This window comes from Pteropus alecto, unplaced genomic scaffold (genome assembly GCF_000325575.1).
Source record: "Pteropus alecto unplaced genomic scaffold, ASM32557v1 scaffold73, whole genome shotgun sequence".
Lineage (NCBI taxonomy): Eukaryota > Metazoa > Chordata > Mammalia > Chiroptera > Pteropodidae > Pteropus > Pteropus alecto.
The window spans coordinates 4,592,335-4,615,865 of record NW_006436284.1 but is presented as its reverse complement, the minus strand read 5'-3'; the positions used below and the strand labels follow the sequence as shown (position 1 = coordinate 4,615,865).

The window sequence follows — 23,531 nt, the reverse complement described above, 5'->3', positions numbered from 1 at the left end:
ACTTAGTCAACAAATATTGAGTGCCTGCCCTGTGCCAGAGTCTGCATAGACACCTGGAGACACAGTGGTAAACACTCCCAGTAAGGAAGATCTTGGGAATTTTTAGCAAATTGTTAGTGGAGCTATCGAGATAGTACCTGGTGAAATTGGTATTTTTACATGAAAGCTACAAAAAAGCTGTGAGAAAGTGGATTATAAACAGTTGCAAGAATTTTGTATGTTTGCTTTATTTTCTATTTATAGTCAACTACAGTTTCCTTAAGAGTAGTCCTTGGTGGGAAAAAAAGAACACTTGCCTAGAACTGGTAGCCCGGCCTTAACCCATACTTCCTCAGCTCTTATACTGCAGCATGTGCACTGCTGAAAAAATGCACCGATCTTTGATCATCTATGTGCTTATAACAAAAGGAAGAGAAATATAAAGTGTAATAATAGCTTTGTGTGTATGTGTATGTATACCATATGTCAGCCTTAGAGGCAACATTAATGCACACAAAATCGGTTTGTATTAGGGATCAATTGGGGTTTTTCATGTAAAATGTATGAGTGTCACCTTAATTTTAAATTGATTAATCACGATGTTTCTTTAAAAATCTAGCTGAAGACATCAGTACTGAAGGAACATACATATTCTTCCAAAGAAGAGAAATCTCTTTTTTGGTGTTGGGGAGAAGAAATCTGGACAGCAATGGGGAAGGGAGAAATTGAGAAATATAAAGTACTAGAGGTTAAGGAAAATACAGGATATAGCAGAAAGTTACTAGAAAAGAAGTCAGGGTTTACCCCAAGTTAAAAACTTGGTTTATTTTTTATAACATTGACTTTATTGGAAATTGTAGAAGAACCTATTCTCCTTTGCGTGTTCCTTTCAGTACCTGGTAGATTTTTACCTTCAGGCCTTAGAACAAAGGTTAGTTTAGTTGTTCAATAAGTTATAGGCTTAAATGGTAGTCAAATAATAATAGAAACAATAACAAGAAAATAATAGTTAACACTTAATGAACATTTAGAATATTCAAAACACTGTCAAATGAGTTATCTCATTTAATCCCTATTATCATATGGGGTACCTATTATTATGTTCTCTCTTTTATTGAAAAGGAAATTGAGGTTTAGAAAAATTGACCTTATTAACCAAGGTCACTAGGATGACATGTGGTAGAACTAAGTTTTGAACCCAGTGAGTCTGACTTCAGAGTCCATGTTATTATTAATCACTCTACTGTCAGAGCCAGCCTGCCATCAGGACTGAACCCAACTCCAGTGCATTACCTTGTTATCAAGCAGAATTTTGTACTAAATTCTGAAGACATTTTCTATTCTGAAGATTTTGGAACACATCTGATCCCTAAGCTGATAGCTGCTCACATTTATTTATGAGTTGTAAAGTACATCGACTTGTACAATTACCTAATTCAAATTATAATGTATGTAAGCTTAAATTAAACATTGCCGCCATTTCCCTAATATCTAGTCTGTTCCTTTGCCATTCATTATTTTATGCTTAAGCCTAAACATGGATCCTGGCTGTACCTCTGTAATCAATAAAGTGACAACAAATAGAACAAAAAGAATAGTCCATGAAGAAAAACTTAAATCTCCCTTTGGATTTGTGATAAGCATTTTCATTAAGAATGATATAGAGAGTGTTAAAAGAAGAAAGGGTAAATATGGGTGGAATCAAATAAATACTGTAGACCAAGCAGAATTCTATTAAGGTTTTATAACATGAGTAGGTTATATAATAACTTGTTTTGAGGTCACATTAGTCACAGAAGAGAAATTGCAGTTAGAAGCGAAAGGCTAATATTCTACCTTCGAGTGTCAAGCTTATAACCTGTGACTCTATTCTTTATTGCTATATAGGAGGAGATATTAGATTGTTTTAAATTTTCGGTGGGCTGTGAATTTGTGTTAATCTAGAACTTCATGTTATGCCTGTCAATTTTGGCACACAGTTGTAAGTTAAAGTTTACAATAAAAAAGAAATACTGGTAGGGGAGAACTGGCAAGCTGTGCTAGAATGCTATAGCGTTTTCACAGTGTTAAAAGATCTTATTTCACCTTGCGTATGTAACAAACACCTTCCACTTCAGCCAGAAGATTCCCCTTTTGGCCCTTACCTATTTGTTGCTTTGGTCAATAGCAATTTCCAAAAAAATTGTACCCATATTAGCTTTTCTAGTCCAGCCACTAGATTTTCCAGAATACTTACAGATGCACTTTGCTTTTTTGTGTTATGCCAATAGTTCAGCAATTTGATGTTTTGTAAACATTTAGAACTATGCAAATTGTGACCACGTTGGAGTTTGTGGGTCTTCAAGGAACTCAGGCCTTGACTTTTACAGGAGCATGAAAAGGAGCATTTGTCCAGAACAGCTTTTCTTGTCATGCTTTTCATTTCTTGTGGCTGCTTGTTCTGTTGGGTATCAGGATAGGCGAAAGGGTCACCAATAGGATAAGATCACAAAGACAGAGGATAAAGCTTTTGTGTTCTTAGTACGGTGCTTAGCACATGCTGCATTATGGCTGCACATTTCCAAATACTAAGGCAGAACTCTGAGAAAGACTAAGCAATTAAGTTTTATTGCTTATGTGTTTTAACATTTTTTTTTTCAATTTTAGATGTTGGGTGAGAAATTTGCAGAATTGAGTATGTGCCAGAAACATAAAAATTACATTTTAATAATGGTAAACCAACAAACTATGATTATCAACCAAAAAGATAGGTTATTTATGTATCATGGAATGATTTGTTAGGTAAATTCTGCATTCTTCATTTGAGAAATCTGAATAAATATTTTATAAAAGATTAATCAGTTCACAGAAAGAATAATGATTGAGTTCCCACTATGTGTAAGACTTTGTGTTGGATGCATTCAGAGTATGGAGATGAACTAGCCACACAAATGCACAAAACTCCCATATAGCTCTTTTAGTCTAGTCACAAAGATAAAATGTTCAATCACGATAACATTGCTACAAAGTGGAAAAGCAGAACTAAGAGAAATAGATTAAACATTTTTGAGAAATTAGTTTTAGTTGGAAGATCATGGCAGGCTTGGGGGAATAGGTGATGTTTGATCTGGCACTTGAAGGGCATGCTGTGGTTTGAATGTGCAAGAGCTAGGGAAGAACCGACATGGTAGAACTCCAGGCAGAGGGGATAACACAACCAAAAACATGACCGTGAAAAGGCCGGATGTGATGCAGGAGAGCAAAAGTGGCAAGGAGAGTAATGGAGAGATGCACAGGGAATGGCCAATAGGAGCCAGATCTTGGAAAACCGTAAATGCTAAATCAAGTAGTTTAGGAATTTCAGTTATAGACAATTAATATTTTTGAGCAGAATGGTGGTAGAACTTGAGCTAGTTTTCTGGACAAATATTAGTAATTTAATCAAATTGTTTCTAGGATAGAAGAGAGGAAACCAGTTAGAAGGCCGTTCTTGTGATCCAGATGGAATGTGATGAGGATGTGAAGGGCAGATATCAGATAGTAGGCATAGTCCTCAAGGACAGTTGTTGGGACTTGACATTAAAAAGTAATAATATAACATTGCGTTCTGAGTAACACAGACATCCAGAATACTTGTCGAGGGGAGGATAAGGTAAGAAGAGGGCAATTGGTGTATTATGTTGCGTAGTGTTCAGAAATTTGTAAACGGTAGGCTGAGAACCACCTGCTGCAGAGTCTCCTGGAAGTGTGCCATTTGAAGTTTAGATATTTTCGCCTACCTACATCGGAATAATTCCTCTGGTCTCTAAAGCATGTGACCAAATATTGAGACCAAGGAGATTAATGTGATTCCTGTATAGACCTTAATTGTGCGATGGCACGCCCAACTCTAGTTGTCCTATCTTTGGACAGGAGATAGGGTGAGAGAAAAGATAGTTCAGTGTAACACTTTTATTCCCACTGGAATGACGTGCCTAAATTTTAATAAACCTTTATGATACCTTTTGTATATAAAAGATAATGAGTATCTACAATTCTAAAAACTCTATGGAGTCTCAGGCCCTTTATTCTCTTAAAATTAATGGAGACCCCCCCAAAAGACTTTTATTTGTGTACTTAATATGTATTGATATTTGCTGTTCGAAATTAAAGCTGATAAATTTAAAACATATATTTTTAGATTCCTTTAAAAGTAACAATAAATCCATTACACATCAGTGTAAAAACATGTTTTTATGAAAAGTAACAGTTTCCAAAACAAAAATACTTGAGAAGAATGGCGGATCTCTTTAATGTCTAGTTTAGTGGAACAGGACTGTATTCTCTTAGCTGCTTCTACATTTAATCTGATGCTATATGTTTGAGGGTTAGAACAAAAAATATCCAGCTTCACATAGATATGAAATTTGAAAAGGGAGATATATTTTATATATTTTTTAAAAATAATTCTATTTTTCAATTACAGTTGGCATACAATATTATATTAGTTTTAGGTGTACAAGATAGTGATTAGACATTTATATAACTTACAAAATGATCACACCGATAAATCTAGTACCCATCTGACACCGTACACAGTTATTACAATATTATTGGCTATATTCCTTACACTATACTTTACATGCCCATCACTATTTTGTAACTACCAATTTGTACTTCTTAATCCCTTCCCCTTTTTCCTCTACCCCTCAACCCCCTCCCATCTGGCAACCTTCAAAATGTCTGTATCTATGAGTTTGGTTCTGTTTTGTTTGTTTATTTTACTCTTTAGATTCCACATGTAAGTGAAATCATATGGCATTTGTCTTTCTCTGACTTATTCCACTCAGCACAATACCCTCTAGGTCCATCCATGTTGTTTCAGATGGCAAGATTTCATTCTTTTAAAAAAATTTTTATGGCTGAGTAATATTCCATCGTATATATGTGCCACTTCTTTTTTATTCATTTATCCATTGTTGGACACCCAGGTTGCCTCCATATCTTATCTATTTTAAATAATACTGCAGTGAACATATGTCCCTTAAAATTTACTGAGACTCCTGAAGGGCTTTTATTTATGTACCTTATATGCATTGATATTATACCTTATATATATTGATGCATATGTCCCTTCAAAGTATTATTTTGCGTTTCTTCAGATAAATATCCAGAAGTGGTATTTATTTCTTTGTCTCTTGTTATAGCCTTTGTTTTAAAGTCTATTTTGTCTGGTGTAAGTATTGCTATCCCAGATATTTTGTTTCCATTTTCATGAAATATCTTTTTCTATCTCTTTACTTTCAGTCTGTGTGTATCTTTCGATCTGAAGTGAGTCTCTTGTAGGCAGCACATGTTAGGGGATTATTTTCTTATCCATTCAGCCACCATATCTTTTGATTTGAGTATTTAATCCATTTATATTTAAAGTAATTATTGATAAATAGGTAGTTATTGTCATTTTATTCCTTTTTTTTTTTTATGGTTTTTTTTTTCTTCTTCTTCTTCTTAAAGAAGTCCCTCCAACATTTCCTGTAATACTGGCTTGGTGGTGATGAACTCCTTTAGCTTTTTATGTCCTTCAATTCTAAATGATAGCTTTGCTGGGTAGAGTTGGTTGTAGGACTAGCAGTCTTGATTGTAGGTCCTTGCTTTTTATCACTTTGAATATTTCCTGAAATTCCTTCTGGCCTGCAAAGTTTCTGTTGAGAAATCAGGTGACAGTCTTATGGGAGCTTCCCTGTAGGTAAATAACTGCTGTTCTCTTGCTGCTTTTAAGATTCTGTCTTTGCTTTCAACTGTCGGCATTTTAATTATGATATATCTTGGTGTGGACCTCTTTGTTTGAGACTAAGGGAGGTGTATTTTAATAGCCATTTCAGATAATTGTTGATAGTCTTCTTCGATACTCCACTGAAATTCTTCAACAAGTGGTAGTTTCTTAAAGGTCATTTGCAATACAGAATCTGAAAAGCACATCAATGAACTTTTTGTATACAGTTATATAATACCCATTGATGAGTCCTGTACATTGAGTGTACTGTTTACCTATGCCTGGTCATGTGCCATCATGCATTGGTCATTTGGAAGTATTGATTCACTAAGTTATGTAGATCTTCCAAATGTTGACACATTTCATTATAAATATTTATCTGTTAATATCACCACCAATCTCATCACTGAGAAGCTGTCAAGATCCCAGAGGCAGAAACAAGTTTTCTAGAATTCTAGTTTTGGTTTGAAAATAAATTATATCATTGACAACAAATATTGTCAATTATTTTCTTTAAAGTTACAGGCTTACATATTCATTTTTGAGAAAATGTCTATCAAATACTCAAGCCTGAGTAATCATAGTTTGTAAGTTAAAATTTCCAGTAAAAATGGAATTCTATGAAAAGGAAGATGACTAGTTTAGCTCACAACTCAGTTGCCCAAGTACTTCCCTCAAAACAACCATGTGCTTCGGTATGTAGCAAAAATACTTTTTCCTGCTTCTCATTTAAGTTATACAGAATATCAAAAAAGACATGTTAAAGAACTAATTTAATAAAACTAAAAATTTTTCCTGCTTTATTAAGTTTATTCTTAGGTGAAACTGACTTTTTTCACATCGCAAACATATGGTAGTCTAGAATACTGTGACTGCTAGTCTGATGCCAGTACCTTTGTTTGTGCTAAATTACCAGCAGTTTTGTTCTCCCTTGCTTTGCGCCATCAGTGACAATGTCAACACTGTGATGATAGCAAATAATGTCTTATAATTATGAAAATATTGTTGATCTCCTCGGCTTCCTGGAGTAAAGTAAAATACTTTACTTCCACATAATAATGATTGTGTTTTTTGTGCTGTCTACTTCTGAGCCAACAGCTGGTCAGATAGCCTAAATTGACACTAAATAAACTATTGGGGGGAGGGTGTGGCTGAAAGAGGTTTTATTCATAACCCCATTTTCACAGGCACCAGACTGACTTTCAACAGCTAGTACCTTGAATTCTTTACCTGGTAGAGTTCTTTGGCTGTGAGAGTCTGCTTTGCATGAATGCCTTGAGCAAGCCAGATATGCTGGGAATTTCATGCCTGGCCTTCCTAAACAGCCCTCAGACAACCACTAATGGGAGGGAGGTGGATAAAGACCCAACCGCTTCATCTCCCAATGCCTGGCTTCCAGTTCCAGCATGATTAAACTCAGATTACCCACAGTAGTAGCTGGCTGGAGAACTCTCCTTTTGTAGATTGTCTCTTTCCCAGTCTCCTTTCCACTTGTTATTTCCTGCCACTTGTATTTCCTGCATTCACCTGTCACATGAACCATTTGCACAGGAGGAATCCAAAATAGGCAGAAGCTGTATTTCCTTTGCTGAGAGTCAGTCTTATTGCCTTTGGAAGAAGGAAGAACATTCTTTTTTTTCCTTCCCCACACATTTCTTATGGTAGATTTCTCATAAATATAGAAATACCTTAATAAACAAGTCTTTTCAAGCTATGCAGTTAGCCATATGTCTAGTAGCATGTAGGATATTTGTTTACTCATTTCAAAGGTTTATGAACTCTGGAGGCTTGGCTGTTTGGGACTGGAAGAATCTCAGGTATGGGTAGGTAGTACTGTCTACCATAAGTGCTAACAGGCAACGGGTAGTAGACAGGGCTCTTAAGACAAGACTGACCCGGTAGAGTGCCTCGGGGCTCTGTAATAATTCTCCACTAACTGCTGCATCAAGCCCAGAACTCTGCTTAGCTTATAAAGCCATCCAGATTCTGTTTCACACTAGCCATTTACTTGTCATAGCTCAGACTTCATATTTCATGCTTATTCTCTTCACTGTGTCCCACTACCCACCCATTTCCTAATTTTCTCTTAGCTTATGCTCCTACCTGTTCCTTCCCCATTGGAATATTTTTCCTCCCCAATATTAATCTTAACCATTCTTTAAAGCCATTCATTCACATAGAACATTCCATCCATTCCCACTTCATTGGGAGAGTCTGAAATTTGAAGCGTAAATCTGCCATTTATTAGCTGGATGTGGAGCAAAGTGCTTACCCTTTTTGTCCCAATTTATTCATCTATTAAATGGGGATAATAAATGTTAAAAGGTTAAATGAAATGATGTATATATAAACACCTTACAAGGTTAGTGTAATGTGGTATGTATCTGTGGGGGTGGTAGATGGTGACTGTATGTTAATCATTTTTTATTTCCAGTATGGATGTTTACAGCAGATACCACTCTGAGTCTGAGGACATTGGTCTCCTCCAGCAAAACAGTTTAGTTTAGTGGTAGTTCTATCATGCAGAACAAATTTTTGTTTTTCATAAAGAACTCTCTGGTTCCCATTTTCTAACAATTCTTTCATTTTCTAGTGTTTTTTGACTCTTTGAAAAACAAAACAAGATAACATACCTCTCTTCAGAGAACTTGGCTTTTAATCTTTATGTTTTTATACTTTTTATTGACCATTTAGGGAGGGCTTAATTTACTTTGAGATATTTTGGCTTTTTGTGTGTGAGTGAATGCATGTGTGGGAAGTTCATAATAAAAGTTTGAGTTTAGATATGTACATTAGTCCTTCTGAATCCTTAGTATTTCAGTTTTTAAAAACAGATTGAGTCTGTTTTACAGAAGACGAAAAGAATCAAGAGAACTACCAATTAGATAGACTGAGATTCCATAGATGGGAGGGATAAAAATGAATTTGAAATTATTACTTTTCTCTCACTTCTCCTTTTCATCTCCTGCTCTTCAAACATTTTCTCCCCATGCTGGGAACCGTTCTTCTTAAGGTAATACTACCAAAGTAATCTTTGTTATGAGCATACATCCTTCTCTAAGATTTAAAAACCTATTTACCATTCAAGTTCTCCAAATTAGGCTCCATTTATGGGCCTCCAATCCCATCAAGTTTTCCAGAGGGAAATTATCCTTACTGTCTTTCATTTTCTTAGGACTGTGGTAAGAGGATGGAAAGAGGAGACAGTCTGGGCTTCTAATCTTGACCTCGTCTGCTCTCACAGCATGGCTGACAGCCCTGGAGACCCTCATCCTGGTTAGCCTGTTGCATAGCCCTTTGCAAACCACCTTTGGACAGGAGTAGCTGCACCTGTTCCTGTACCAGCAAGGCTACATGCTTTTCCTTTTAGAGATAAGATTAGATCTCTGTAACTACTCCTGTCTTAGTGGTTTCTAGCGCTCCTGTCATGACTAAGTTACTGAAATACCTCGAACACACTGTTCATTTCAGTAGCCACTAGTCACACGGGCATTTTGACTTTAAGTAAATTCAAATAAAATAAAATAAATTTAGTTCTTCAGTCGCTCTGGACACATTTCAAATATGCAGTAGCCACATGTAGCTAGTGGCTACCATATTGGAAAGTACCAATATAGAATATTTTTTTCATCATAAAATGTTTAATTGGACATTTTTGGTCTGGGTATCAGATTTTCCATAGAGACAGCTTTGAGCAACTGTTTTTATTGTTGACTCCTGCATATCCTTATTATTTTTTAGCTTATCGATTCATCTTTTAAAGAGCAACTCCTTTAAGAAACTTATTCATAACCTTTTAGTTTAACATGAGGGAAATAAGCATGTTGGGGGCTGCAAATAAAATAATCTTCTAAAATTGGCTCGAATGGTGGGCATTTACTGTGTTTGCAGAGTAAGGAGTCCTTATACTGTAGGGGGTTAGTTCTGCTGCTCAGGAGTGTTCTCAAGGGCCCAGGCTTTGTCTTCTCATTCTGACATCTTATGTCTCCTTCAAGGTCGTTAGATGACTACTGCTGTTCAGAGCATCACTCGGTCACCTATGAAATCTAAAAGCTAGATGAGAGAGTCAACTCTCTTTAGGTATCTTTCTTTTTATTGAGGAGCAAAATCTTTTTCAAAAGTTCCCAGCAGACTATTGTTGAGTCTCAGTGCATCAGAATTTAATTATAATGTCTCTGTTATGAGAGAGAGAGAGAGACTGGGATTTTAGCCTCTATAATGTCAGGCTGACTCTGCTGGTAGTGAATGTAAGAACTATGGAAACTGTAATTTTGTTCTGTTTTGTTTCCTTGTCCCCAGCATCTAAGATGCTGCCAGGTGCTCAGTAGATATCTGTGATATGAATGAATGAATGAATGAGTGAATGAATGATGTTGGGGTGTTGTCGAAGTCCATAGTATGCCATAGAAATGAACCTGCACAGTGAAGACATATCATGCTCCTGTTTGCTCTTGTTCTGGTACCTTGAACCAGGCTGTCCTGGTTGATTGGCTCTCAGAATGAACTGTTAGTAAGGCACTATTGGACCTTGAGTAATTAGGATATTTGGTGACACCCTTCACCCAGCATCCCTACTGGTAAGATTATCCCATTTGTTTTTTAATCTCAATGTGTGAAATATAGACCAGGTTTGAGTTTGATGTTTAACCTTTTTATCTAACAATTGTTCATTTAAGTAACCCAGAAGACACAATTTTCAGTCATTAGAATAAGAGTGGTCTCAGACTGTCATTAGATATGATGTCCTGTGCATGTGTTACTCCTTCTGGATTTGGTTTATGGGTTAGGAATGTTGGGATGTGGGCATCAAACAGGTGTTACTAATTTTCTCAGGCTCACTTCTCAAAGCACCTGGCAGCTGGGTTGATGACACATCTATTTCTCATTTTAATCTGGTGACTAAACTGAGATCCACTCAGCTGGACTAAGCAACTGTATACCACCCTTCACCCCACTGCTTGTGTCCTCAGCCCCAACCTGGGTTTAGGCTGCATCTGACTAAAACCTTCATGCAGGAGAACTGGAATTTGGAATTTCAAGCTCAGTGTTTGTGATGAAAGTTAGAAATGCTAAGATCAGGTAGATGACTATGTAGCAGGAGATTAAAGAAAAGGGTCTTTTCTTGATGAATAATAATGTATTATTCATCTATTATGTCATATAAGGGACACTTTTTAAAATTATGGTATTTCCCTTTGGGTTTGTTTCATCTACCAACATAGTCATTAGACTTATGTGCTCCTTAATGCGATAGATGACAATAAACTTTCTTATTGAAAGAGATGACCTCACAAACTGGATTTCTAGCATATTCCATGTATTCCCAATGGACAACTTCCTTTAAAGCATGCAACTAGTATTCTTTGCACTTGGCTCTCTAGACACCCTCTAGTGCTGTGGCCTTATTCTACTTAGTATTACAGGATTTGAAGATTTGAGCTAAGAGGAATAATGGCTTTCTAAATATTTATTATAGGTCTCAGTGACTCATATAGAATAAGTATTTAATAATACTATTCATTAAATTAATTGGTTGGGAAGTGTTCTTGGACATGTTCCCACTATAAGCATTAATATATAAGCACTTGGGTACATTTTATTTTAACAGGTTCCTTTTTTTCACTGTTAGCTTTTGTGGTAGTAGAATTCTTTACTTAGCTTCATCATCTTTCTAGTCAATGATCCTTCCATTTCAATCACATTAGACCTAAATGTACTTTTAGGTGTATATCTTTGGGCACATTTTATAATTTGTTTTGTGTCTTGGTTTCTGCATTGATAAAATGAAAGTGATAACAGTACCTACTTCACGAGACTGTTATGGACAAATGAGTTGATATGTGTAAAACACTTAACACAACCAACATTTATTTCAAAACCACACTTGGTCAGTTGTAGCCATTGGTTGGCTATGGATACAAAAGTTGATCCAAATCAATGAAAGCATTCTGTGAGCATTTAATGAGCTCTATAGAATTTACAGTAAAGCATGTTGCATGCATTCTTCTATAAAAATTGTGTGCTACACATTCTTTATGTTAGTAAAATTTATTATAATCTTATATACAGATACATATGCACACAATATTTTCGTTGTTTTCGGCATTCACAACCAGGTAACACTGCCTCAACTTCTGCTCCTCAAGCTTATGGATGGTTCTCTAGCATATGGATAATGTCTGGATGTAGCCTGTAGCAGATGCTGTTGGTATCCGACCCAGATATCTTTTACTGGGCCAGTGCATCCATCTCCCAGCTGCTGTGGGTATTGGCTGCTAATGACTCACTCCTGTACCCTTCTCCAGAGGCTTGCCCTTGGCTGACAGTAATTGCCTCAACCAAACATATCTGGGAGATTATGAGATCATACCCCAGTCCCCTCCTGTTCTCCAGGGGTGGCTCATAGCCAGTGTCTATTCAGGGGTATAATAGCCTAGTTTTCTACCTTTGGACTAGACAAGTTCTCTAGTTCAGTCTACACTCTAGAGCTCCTCATTGGATCAAGCCAAAGCTAGATTTCTGAAACCATGTTTTTGCTTAGCTCCTTCTCCCATTCTAGCTTGATTCTTTCACTCCTGATTTCTCCTGACAGCACTCTATCTGTAATCAGAAATACAAGGAATGCTACCTCAAGCGCAACATATAGGGAACCTGACCTAAGATGTTGCTCATCTCAGCACCCCTGCTGTTCTCTCAGTTCCACCATCACTTATGCAACTGATTCCCTACATCACACAATCTGATTAAATTTCCTTCCTTCCTTCCCTTCCCTCCCTCTTCTCCCCACCCCGCCCTTTCTCTTTCTGTTTGATTCATTTTGTTTTCTATTTGTTTTGTTTTCTTTGTTGGACCCTACCTGATAGGCATCAACCCTGCTCATATCCCATGTCTTTGCATATTTAAGGTTACTTAACCTTGGATGACCTGATCTTCTTATATACCTGGTTACTTCAAGACCATAAGTGTGCTCATTGCCAAGTGGGATTATGCAGATGTACCAAGGGCCAAGATTTTAGTTCATCATAAATTTCAGCACTTTGACACATACAGTTTTAACTTTCTAGGTGAAATTAAGGCTGTTCTGACCAGCAAGTGGTTATTTGAGAAAATTTCACCAAGCTAATGTCAATGGTGTGGAAAGACGCCTTGGTGAGCAGCTAGGTTACGCTATTCTCTGTGGTAGGTTTAAACTCAATTCGTTGAGAGTGGCATTTATTTAGGACTATTAAGCAAAATCCGAAAACATTCTTTTGTGTTTAAGAAGTATTTATCCCAGTTCTTACATGTTATGATAAAAAAGGCATGAAGAATGACTCTTAAACTTATGTGTTCTCCTTCAAGTTCACATCTACCTATTGGCTCTAATGACTTCTTTGTTCTTAACCATAACCTCTACACTTAATTTTTAAAAGCTACATTGGTTTCCAATAGGAATTACTGCTGGGAACATTTTTCAGTTGCTGAAAGCTATTTTTAAAAAGAGAATTTGTTTTGTTTTTGACAGGGGCTGATAATATCCGGAAATACTGGAGCCGCTACTACCAAGGATCTCAAGGGGTAATATTTGTATTGGACAGTGCCTCTTCAGAAGATGATTTAGAGACTGCTAGAAATGAACTGCACTCAGCTCTTCAACACCCACAGTTATGCACTTTACCCTTTTTAATATTGGCCAATCATCAAGACAAGCCAGCTGCTCGATCAGTACAAGAGGTACGTCTCATTAATATGACAACTCTTTGTCTATCTTGTTTGTTGCACTTTTGCTGCCACAGTGGAATCTAAAAAGATGCCTGTAATTAGACATATGCTGATAATGCTGTTCTTCAACATGAAACCTTAGTTTTCTTAGAAGGTGAAAAGCCTGTATCAATCTGATAGGAATTATTGTTTACATGCCTAACCCTGCTTGGAGAGCAAAGATTTTTTTTTTAACCGTTTAGCAAAAGTTAGAGGACTTAATCTGAATATTTTTCTCATCATTTTAAAGGACTAATGGCCTGGTTATTTAACATTTCTTTTTTTTTTTTTTTTACCCTTCCAACTTATTTAATTTGTTCTTTTTTTCTCAAGCTTTTCAAGAAATGCATCGTGCGTATTACCATGCATCACTTGCCCTCAAATGTTATGTTCTTGTCCCTCTGAAATGCTTACTGTTGACCAGAAGCAATGGGTCCTATTCTGTAATCAGCCAGGCTGAAAATTGATGTCTTATCTTTCAAGTCCCATGCTACCAAATACGTTTTAATATAGACCCGTTCTTTACCTTTCTCGTTTAATTTCATTTCTTAGCTCGTAACTCTCCTATGAAAGCATGAGGTTAATTTTGGGCAAATAATCAGTCTCTCAGCAAAGCTTCTGGTTCATGGCACTAAAGTAATAAGATATGTGAATACTTTTCAAAATTTAAATTATAGTGAATTTAAATCTAAGTACAGTGAAATCAAAACTTTTGATGTGTTCCTTTACGTTGGAACTTTCAGGATATGTTTTCCCCCCATCTTCAGAAAATTGTGTGCTTCCTTTAGTGACTTTGGAATAAGATGACTAATTGGAATGACATTGCTCCGTCGTTTGAAAAATGAATGAGAAACCAAGAACATGACATGTTCTAATTCCAGACCTCCCTCACTCTTAGTGTGGGAACCACGGGTAAATCGCTTTATTCCTGTGCCTGTCTTCTTACCTTTAAAATGGGAATGATGCAATTTTTTATAATAAATGAGTGAGATTAACTTGGATAATTCACTTTGAAGTTTAAATTACTAAGTAAAGAGGTATCATAAAGAATTTTCATTTTAAGTTTTAGAAAAATATTTAAAAAGGCAAGGATTTCTTATTAAATGGAGCTCATATCTTTCTTTAGTTGCCTCATTCATTAAGTAGTTAGCACCTTTTTTCTTTTTAGATTTTGCGAAATACCTTATAGATAATATTAAGTAATTAAGATAAAAAAAAATAGCAGTACAAATCTAGTCAGAGAGTCATTATGAGCACATCTTCAGTATTGTAATCGTGGTGAACTTCTTGACCTTAGGTAAATCTTTTAAATTCACAGCACCAGTCTTTCTGTCTGTAGAATGGATATAAATTAAAGCATATAATGATGTGTAGTATGCATGTTAAATTAGTTTATGATTATAAGGTACTTTGCTAAAAATATTGTTATTCTGAGTTCATTATAGGAAATATATATATATGTATTACAGAATACACATAGATAGTATAACATTTTATACAAATATATGTAATACATATATAATAAAACACATAATATGAAATAAATATAATACAAGTGATATTATAACTTCAAATTACCTTATTCAAGTTATGAGCAATAGCTGAAAAGATTTGTTTAATTTAAGAAACTATATTTTTTTTAAGAGACCATAAAATTGAAACTAATGTGTTCTTTAAACCTAACATATGACTCTTGGTAATGCTACGTAGGGAATAAAGACTGTGACACTGAGTGAGTAAAGGAAGCTTTAACAATTAATTGCTTCAGAGTATGTGTTGTGTGTGTTGGCTGACTGTCTCCTAGGAAAAGGGCAAATACCTTTTTGCGCTTCATCTTTTAATAAGACAGACTATAAATGTACAGTGATCATAGATATTATATGAAAATTATTCTAAACTGGTATATGCTGGAGAATACGTGACTTTGACTATCCTTTTTATATCAATTTAAAATTAATTTTCCTCAAAATTTTTGCTCGTAATGGAATTTTATAAATACCATTTTGAAGACTACTTTAAGTAAAGCGTTTTCCCTATGAGTTTATAAACACATACTATACTAAGTGCATGTTAACATTTTAGACTGCTTTAATCAAATACCTGGACAAATTCCATTATCAATCTTGAAGGTTGTTGAAACATAATGAGTGCCCATACTTTGGATTTGCAAGAAAAAGAAATGGAAACTTCCAGTTTTTCCCATTGCTTGAATGACAAAGGTTTTTCAGTATGGTGTTAGGATGCCTTGCTGAAATATTCCCAGGAATGTTTTAAGAATTTAATCAATACCTTAGTGTTAGCATAAGAATGGAATTGTGAAACTGAATCTTAAACTTTGAATAAACAGTAACCTCAAAATGGTTGGGAGTAGGCACGGGTAGAAGAGGAGGTAGGAGACTGAAAAATGAGCAAAGTTACATGTTACTTGAAATATGTTGAGAAGTGGCCATCTGTTTATTGTTCTTTCCTTATCATAAAGGTTTTATATGCTCTGTGCTCTGTTGCTTATAAACATTTTTATTCATTTGTACCCGCTAATTTGTGTACACTTTGTAGAATTTCCAAATGCCAAAAAGGTGATGTTTTAGGCAAAATTCTGTTCTTTCAGAATCAAAGAAAATACATTCAGTTTACAAAAAAGCACTGAACAATTCTTTGATGTAGTTAAGAAAAGACGAGTCACAGAGGCACATTGATTCCTCCACCCCACTGAAATTATTACATTTTGTGCTTAATGCATTACGTAAAATTTTGCAATCATTTATCCTGCCACTGGAGTAAAACTTAAAGAATTCATTAGTCATTTAATGAGGATTCTATGATGGAGATGTGTTTAGAATCCCATAGAAGCCAGTGAAATTCAAAGAAGAGAAACCTGAGTTATCACTGGGATTCCAACAGAGGAGGAAAATAATCAGGGAGTTATGTATTTTTTAATTCCTTCCTCTATGCAATGAACATCGCTATGTTTGTGTTGAGAACTAAGATAGACAATGGTTAAAATTACTTCGTAATACACAGACAGAGGGCAACATGCCCAACTGTTTTGTTGCCCTTTTATAATGCAAGTGGAGTCTTGTACATTGCAGTTTTTCTTTCTATAATATACCTAGTAACGTACCCAAATTTTAAGATTTTATGTTTTGAGAATTGATAGTAGGAACATGTGTTGGTTTTTTTTTTTCTTTAAGTAGCAAAACACTGGGAAAAAGAACACCCTTTACATACTGTCTGAAAGCCAAGCAGTTCTTGCAACAGATGTTTGTTGTATTCACTTTGGGGAGGTGTAGTTAGCACAGTTTTCCAGAATTTACTCATAATCAACTATGTTTCTCTATGGAAAACATAAAAATTCGTAATTATGTTAAGTAGCCCATTTGATTCATTAGGAAAATTCTACTCTAACAAATGATAAAGTTTCAATGAGAATTATCTTAAGGGCTATTAGGTTGGTTTTTTATTTGTATTGAATCGTAATTGTATATAATTTATTTTACAACTCCCATAGGAGAGCATACTTCAGTTCTGAAGTTATATAGTAGATCAGGAGGATTTTATGAGAAGTTAAGTTAATATAGTAGCCAATAAATGTAATCCTATTTTCCCTCTACACAGTTCCCGATCGTGATTCTTTTACCTCCTAGCTTTTCAAAATCTGATTTTCGTTTTATTGGACATTACAATGTCTTATAAAATCACATATTTTGTCAACATGAAAGAAATAGTTTATCCTTTCAGCAATATAATCTGATTTGATATTTGTCCACATCCTTAACCTAAAAGTATTTAACTTTTTCAGAAATACTGTCTTAACTATTTCTTCAATTTCTTTATTGAAGCAACTATTAAGAAATATGAAAACTGAAACATAGATCTGTGAAGTGGAATTATAAGGTCAAATGATTCTATTGGTTCCATGGCTTATTAATTGTACCACAGGAAAATCCAGCTTCCAATTTAGAATGTCAAGATTAAAGTTAAAATTTGTGATTGGGCATTTCTCAATTTTCATGCAACTGTAATTCAATTTGCTGTGTGATTTACATAGAATGTGGCATTCTATTCGAAAAGAATATAATGTAAATTTGAGAAGAGCATTTACAAGTAGTTCCATGATATAAACATTACTCTTTAGACCATCTTTTGTATTGTTTATATTCATATTTTTGAACAATACTTTTAATATTTAATGTATTATGAATAATTTAGTCTTCATTTTTTAGTCTATAGACATCTTACTGGAAGAGAGTGCTAGGATATGTTTTGTGTTAACTGTTCCACTTAATTATAATTACTGGTTTATCGCTAAATATTTCTACATTGTGTACTTTTTCCCCTTCCTACAAAGGGTTAGAGAGTTTTTTAAAGTTAGAAATTTTGGACAGTGTTTATCTATAAATAATAAGACTCTAGTTTAATTTTCTTTATACTGCTTGACAGTAGTGCGGTTCTTTTTTGGTAGCTCTGTGAAGTAGCCAATATCATCTGATTTTACTTGGCAAATCTTTTATTAGAATATGCAAAGCATTGTTTAAATCACATAAAATACTTAGCTTAATTAAATATTACTTTCTATGTATGGAGTGAAATATGCATGTGTTTGTAAAATAATCATTGTAAAGTGTCATATACTTTAAATCTTAAGAGTCTTCCAAGTATCTTGATCTGCCTCTTGGCAGCATTTTAGAATACTGATTTGATTTTACATAGAGCAGTGTACATACCTATTGTGTGAGCAGTTTGAAAACTCCCTTATGGGACGTATACTTATTCTAAAATGATATGAGATGCAAATTATTTTTTGTCCATTCCTTACAGATGTATTCTACTACTCTGTTACAATTGAATCTTGAGGAAACAATGAGAGGGTTTGAAAGTCAATTTTCCACTAAAAGACTCAGTTATCTCCTGAAAGTTTACTAACTTGCAAGAGAAGCTAAAATAGCAATCGTTTCAATAGTGTCATTATTATAAATATATTTTTAAAGTTATTACCAATAACTTTTAGCTAAGAATACTAAAACAGCCAGAATATTTTATTTATTCGTGGACTGTTTCTTTTTCTATGCATTTTCTGAAAAAATTAATTTGTATATTTGATTTCATTGACTCTAAATCTAGCCACGTAATCTCACCATTCAAGGAACTTTGTATACTTGTGCTTGCACTACCAGGCAATATTATGAACATGTGCCCTGCTCACTGAAAGCTAATAAATTCCCACTAAAAAAATATATTACGTAAGAAAGGTCAATTCTATCAAGAACATTATTTAGATAGAATAACAAAGTAATGCATTTGAAAATATAACAATGTATGCCCAAAGAATTCATTATTTTCTCTTATAAAACCCCGATTGCTTTTGAAATTCAGTTACATGCATATCTTTATTTTATGTAAAGCTGGAAAATTTTGGAATCGCTTCCAATTCTTACTCTTATTTTCTTTCTACATCCAGACATTTCAGTACCTGATTCTACCAATTCTGCTTTTTCAGTTTCCAGGTTGTTTCCATCCCCATCATTCCCCCTTTCTCCCTATTCCTCTACACAGGCCAGAAAGAACAGACTTCTTCCCTATTTTTCACGATACTCATATCAAAAACCAGTATGATCTTCTAATTCCTTCTAGAATCAGATGAAATGCCACGGATCTTACATATTAATGTACTTGATCGCTGAATTCCCTTTTCTCACTCATGTTTATCTACCACACACTGTCCTATTGCCTTGGGGAAACCACCTGAAGATTATGGTGTCACGGCAAGATTTCCGAACGCCCGCGGCTGAGCCAGGTGCCCTCCTTCTGACTTCCCAAGGCATCCGAGGCTTATCCTAATCATAACATTAGGCTTAATTGCCTATTAACTTTCCTGACTACTCCTCAAAATTGTAAGATCCTTGAAGGACAGGAATTTTAGCTTGTTTGTATCTCTGCGCTCAGTGTATGTTCTTTGAATAAGTTACTACCTCTGAGTTTTAACATAGATGCTTCCCTACTGGCCTGATGCCATCAACTTTATCCAGATTTTCTTACCCTCTTTACCCAATATGACTCATCTGTTTCTATCCTTGAATATAAGTATTTTCCTTTTCCTCTACATCAGACCTGAACTTGGAACCTCACAACTCTGTGTTAATAGTTTTAAAAAGTGTTAATCTGTTAATTACTGTACTTAAAAATTTTTGTTTTCATGTATTTTTATGTATTTATATTTGTGTTCGTCCACTTGCTTACAGCAAGCTACTATTTTCTTCCCAAAATCCCTCACAGAAAGTGGCAGGACGTCTTGACTGCGTAATATTCCTCTAATATGTTTCTACAAATTGCCTATATTTTAACTATATAGAGCTAATTTCAACTGCTGGTATCTCAAGCTGCCTTTTACTGTTTACATTTTTCATGCGGAGGCTGGCACACAATGAAGCTCTCTGGGAACATAAATGAAGTGGTTTTAAAGCAATGCATTCAATTTAATAAAAACAAATTTAGCTTTGTAATTAATACAGTTGTTTATTACATTAGTGAAACTTAGGGTTTTTAAAATTCTAAATTTAACACTTTCTATAGATATTTAAATAAAACAACATTTTGCTTCTTTCTGGGTCTTTTTGAAGCAATATATATGAGTGGCTGTATTGGTGAACTTCACCCTTTATATCTGTATTTCAGTTTTGTGTTTTGTAAAAATTAGTAGTTCATTAACCCTCATTTAACAAAAGCAACAAATGATTCTGAGGCAAAGTTTGCAGAATCATTTCCTTGGCCCTTAGTTTCATTCATTCATTCATTCTGCAAATGAAAACTCAGTTACTGCACATTCCATAGTTTACAAGCTTAATAAAACATTTGTTGAGTTAAATTAATTTCAAAATAGACACATAGTTAATGTCAGTAAGGTGCTTTGAAGATAAAAAGCACAATAAGCGTTAGTTATTATCATTATGATAATTATTATCATTATTATTATTACATAGTGTCTGCTTAAAAATACCTTTGGTTGCTCTGGGATGGCTGAGACTAATGAGAGGGGTTAATCTGCTGGATTTTATCCAGAACTAAGGATTTAAGATATGATACACTAAAGATTTTTTTTTTCTGTAGTAGATCAAGGGATATGGATATGTTTGTTTATTCTGTTCTCGAAAGAAAAATAAACTTCCTGTAATGCAGAAGAAGCATTAGAACTCATTTTGAATAGTTTGAATGTCTTCTTATAAAATTTCTAAAAAGATATCTGAAAAGTAGTATAGGTCTTCTGAAAAGTTCTAAAAACATAGGCACTGATTTCTAAATAGTCAAAACTCTTTATTTCTTAGTTAACTATTTGAGCTGTATGGAGCTCAAATTTATAATTTTTATGTACTAAAAAAGAATAGAGCATAATTATGGGCAGGAAATATGAAAGCTTAAGAAGAATGAAAATGAAAAATTATATCTTTGGGAAGTCATAAAAATAACTATAACTAATTATATAAATTAACTCCAATGATAATATTTTAAGGAGGATTCTTTAGATTATTCTTTAGAAAGAAGACTTCAAGATTAAGCCACATTTCTTACAAGATGCTGCAAATATTGTCATCACAAGTCAGAGGTAAAGGAATCGGAGAAACATTTTAACAGGCAAATGTATGATAGTCAAATATACACCCAGCCTCATAATCAGGAAGACATTAGTGACAAGTCTGAAGAAGACGTTCCCTAATATTATTGCAAATTAAATAAGAAAAGACTTCAAGAGAATGAAAAGAGAAAAGGTGCCTGGAGCCAATGAATTACAATTGACAACCTAAAGGCAGTTGAAGAACCAATTGCTAGAGTGATTGCAAAGCTATTCATAGTGTGCAGCAGACAGAGCACACCAGAAAGCTGGAACAATGCCTTCAGTTCAGCAATATTGCTTCAAAAGAATAGAAAGAGGGGAACGGGAAGAGCCACTGACCCTGAGACCAATTTCCAGGCAGCTGCACAAACTATATACTGTAATTAAAGGTTTTGACCAGTAATCACAGCAAAGCCAGACTACAGAAAGTCTGGGGAACCAGCAAGATTTATAATGAAGCAGACATCCTTAAAGTATGGAACAAGCAGGTAAGAAAACCAGTCAGTCCATTTCTGGCAGTGTCTTTGAGAAGCTCTGCTATGTTAGCACTAGTATGAAAATCACACATTTTTGACGTTCTTCCTATAAGAACAAAAACACATAATGAACGATACTCACTTTCATCTTGAGATGAAAAGAAACAGGCATTTTTCTCCTTGCCATCTTATTTTTTTTCTTTACCTATGAATTGCACATGCCTTTGATGAAAATGGTGAACTAGACCTGTGCAGTGATACATACAATCAACTGAATGCCTTTCAGAAGCTTCCATTCTTCCAATATAGATGGGCTCTGGTAGAAATGAACTAATCCACACCCAAGTAATCTGTCTATAGAAGCTCATCTCCCTTTTGTTTAGTGGTATCTAGAATCTCACATTTTTTTTTCTTTCTTTAGTAGCATCTCTTTACGTAGTACTCCTTATTTAGTCATGAACAACTCTATTATTTAAATATTCATTTAACCTCTATCAGATATATAGCTTAAGAAAAGGGGTATCTAGTGGTTTTGAATGAAGGTACAATAACAGACTTTCAATGTAAACAAGATGCTGTACAAGAATCTTTTGAACAAAAATAACATCTCACTTTGCAGACACCATACAGTTCCCTCCTGACTTAGCCTGTTAGGATCTTTGCTGTTTGCTATCACAGTATCCAATAGTGAAGTAGGGATTACCTTCTTTACTGGAAATTCTGAAATCTAAATTTGAACACATAAAAATCTTTAATCAAAAAAAGTTTTCTGCTACTCAGTTGTAAAAGAAAAGTCGAGTAGAGTTTCACTTTCTTTTCTTTAGGTTTACAATTTAACATATTCAGACGTCTAGATTCAATTGTGTTAAGCAGTGTACAAAGATTGTGTTTAGTTCCTTTCATACCTGAAATAAGATTATGGGGCTTTAAAAAATGTTCTTTTAGGCAGCTTTTAGAATAACATGCTCTTTCAGACAGTAAGTAGCTCCATAAAAAGAACTGGAATTGTTTTCAAAAATGATAAGTGAAACCAACTAAGCCTTATGGGGAGGAGGCTCTGCATATAAACTGTAAAATAATTTGGAGGTTACATAGAACAATATAATTTTAACATGTAGAATTTGTAATAAATTATTTATTTTTAGACTGTAGCTATGACTAATAATTCGTCAAGCCAAAACAAGTCTTTACTGAAATGGGCCAGAGTGGAAAATCTGGGTAACTTGTGTACAGTTTAGACAAGTAAAACAAAGAAATTATGAAATGAAAATAAGAGCTTGGCAGGGGAACCCTTAGAGAACAGCTGGTTGGAGCATTACAATTGTTAATGGTGCTGTAAAAGAAAGATATTGCATTGAAGAGAAAAATGAATAATCATTAGAAGAATCCTAAAAAAATAAGCCAAAAAAGATCTTGAGATAGAGGTAGTATAATTTATATGAGCTAAGTAGTCATCAGTACTGTTATTGTTATTATTATCATGCAAAAAGCAAATCATTGTGTCTAGACAAATACCCTAATTTTCTAAAATATAAATTCTTAAACAATATCTTTCTCATTACAAAGATTTATATTTTATCCAGTTCTAGAATAGTTTCATTCAAAATGGTACTTGTCAAACTTATTGGAAAATTAAGTTTAAATAATCAAATTATTTTTATGTGTGGGTAGAGATTCATAAGTGTAAAAATGCATGTTTTGGACAATGAAAAATAACAATTTCCCATATTTTTATATTTACTTTGATGTTTTTCTTTAATTAAAGCTCAAGTTTAGACATCTTTCTATTTTTCCTTAATAATGGCTTTTTAATGACTTTTTTATTAATAAGCAAATTAGGCTCATTTTTTAGGTTAAAAGGGGAAAACAGACTTTAAGGTAAAACGTGACATCACCAGATTGCTTAAGCCTGTTATAGTTAACAGAACATTCTTATTAATATATTTATCTCTTTTGCACTTTACCAGAAGCTTTTTTTCCTTCATGGTATTAAGTCTTT

General features: G+C 34.4%; 1 protein-coding gene across 3 annotated transcripts in view; it reads left to right on the top strand.

Moving 5' to 3' along the window:
* Positions 1–23,531, top strand: part of ARL15 (ADP ribosylation factor like GTPase 15) — a 379,382-nt gene that overhangs the window by 180,015 nt on the left and 175,836 nt on the right. For 2 of the 3 annotated variants that reach the window (XM_015589826.2, XM_025047216.1), the window contains exon 4: positions 13,215–13,423. In XM_015589826.2, the coding sequence (XP_015445312.1) occupies positions 13,215–13,423 (209 nt within the window). Of the gene's footprint in view, positions 1–13,214; positions 13,424–14,193; positions 14,254–23,531 lie in introns of those variants that run through there. The other variant, XM_025047217.1, reaches the window with a different exon arrangement.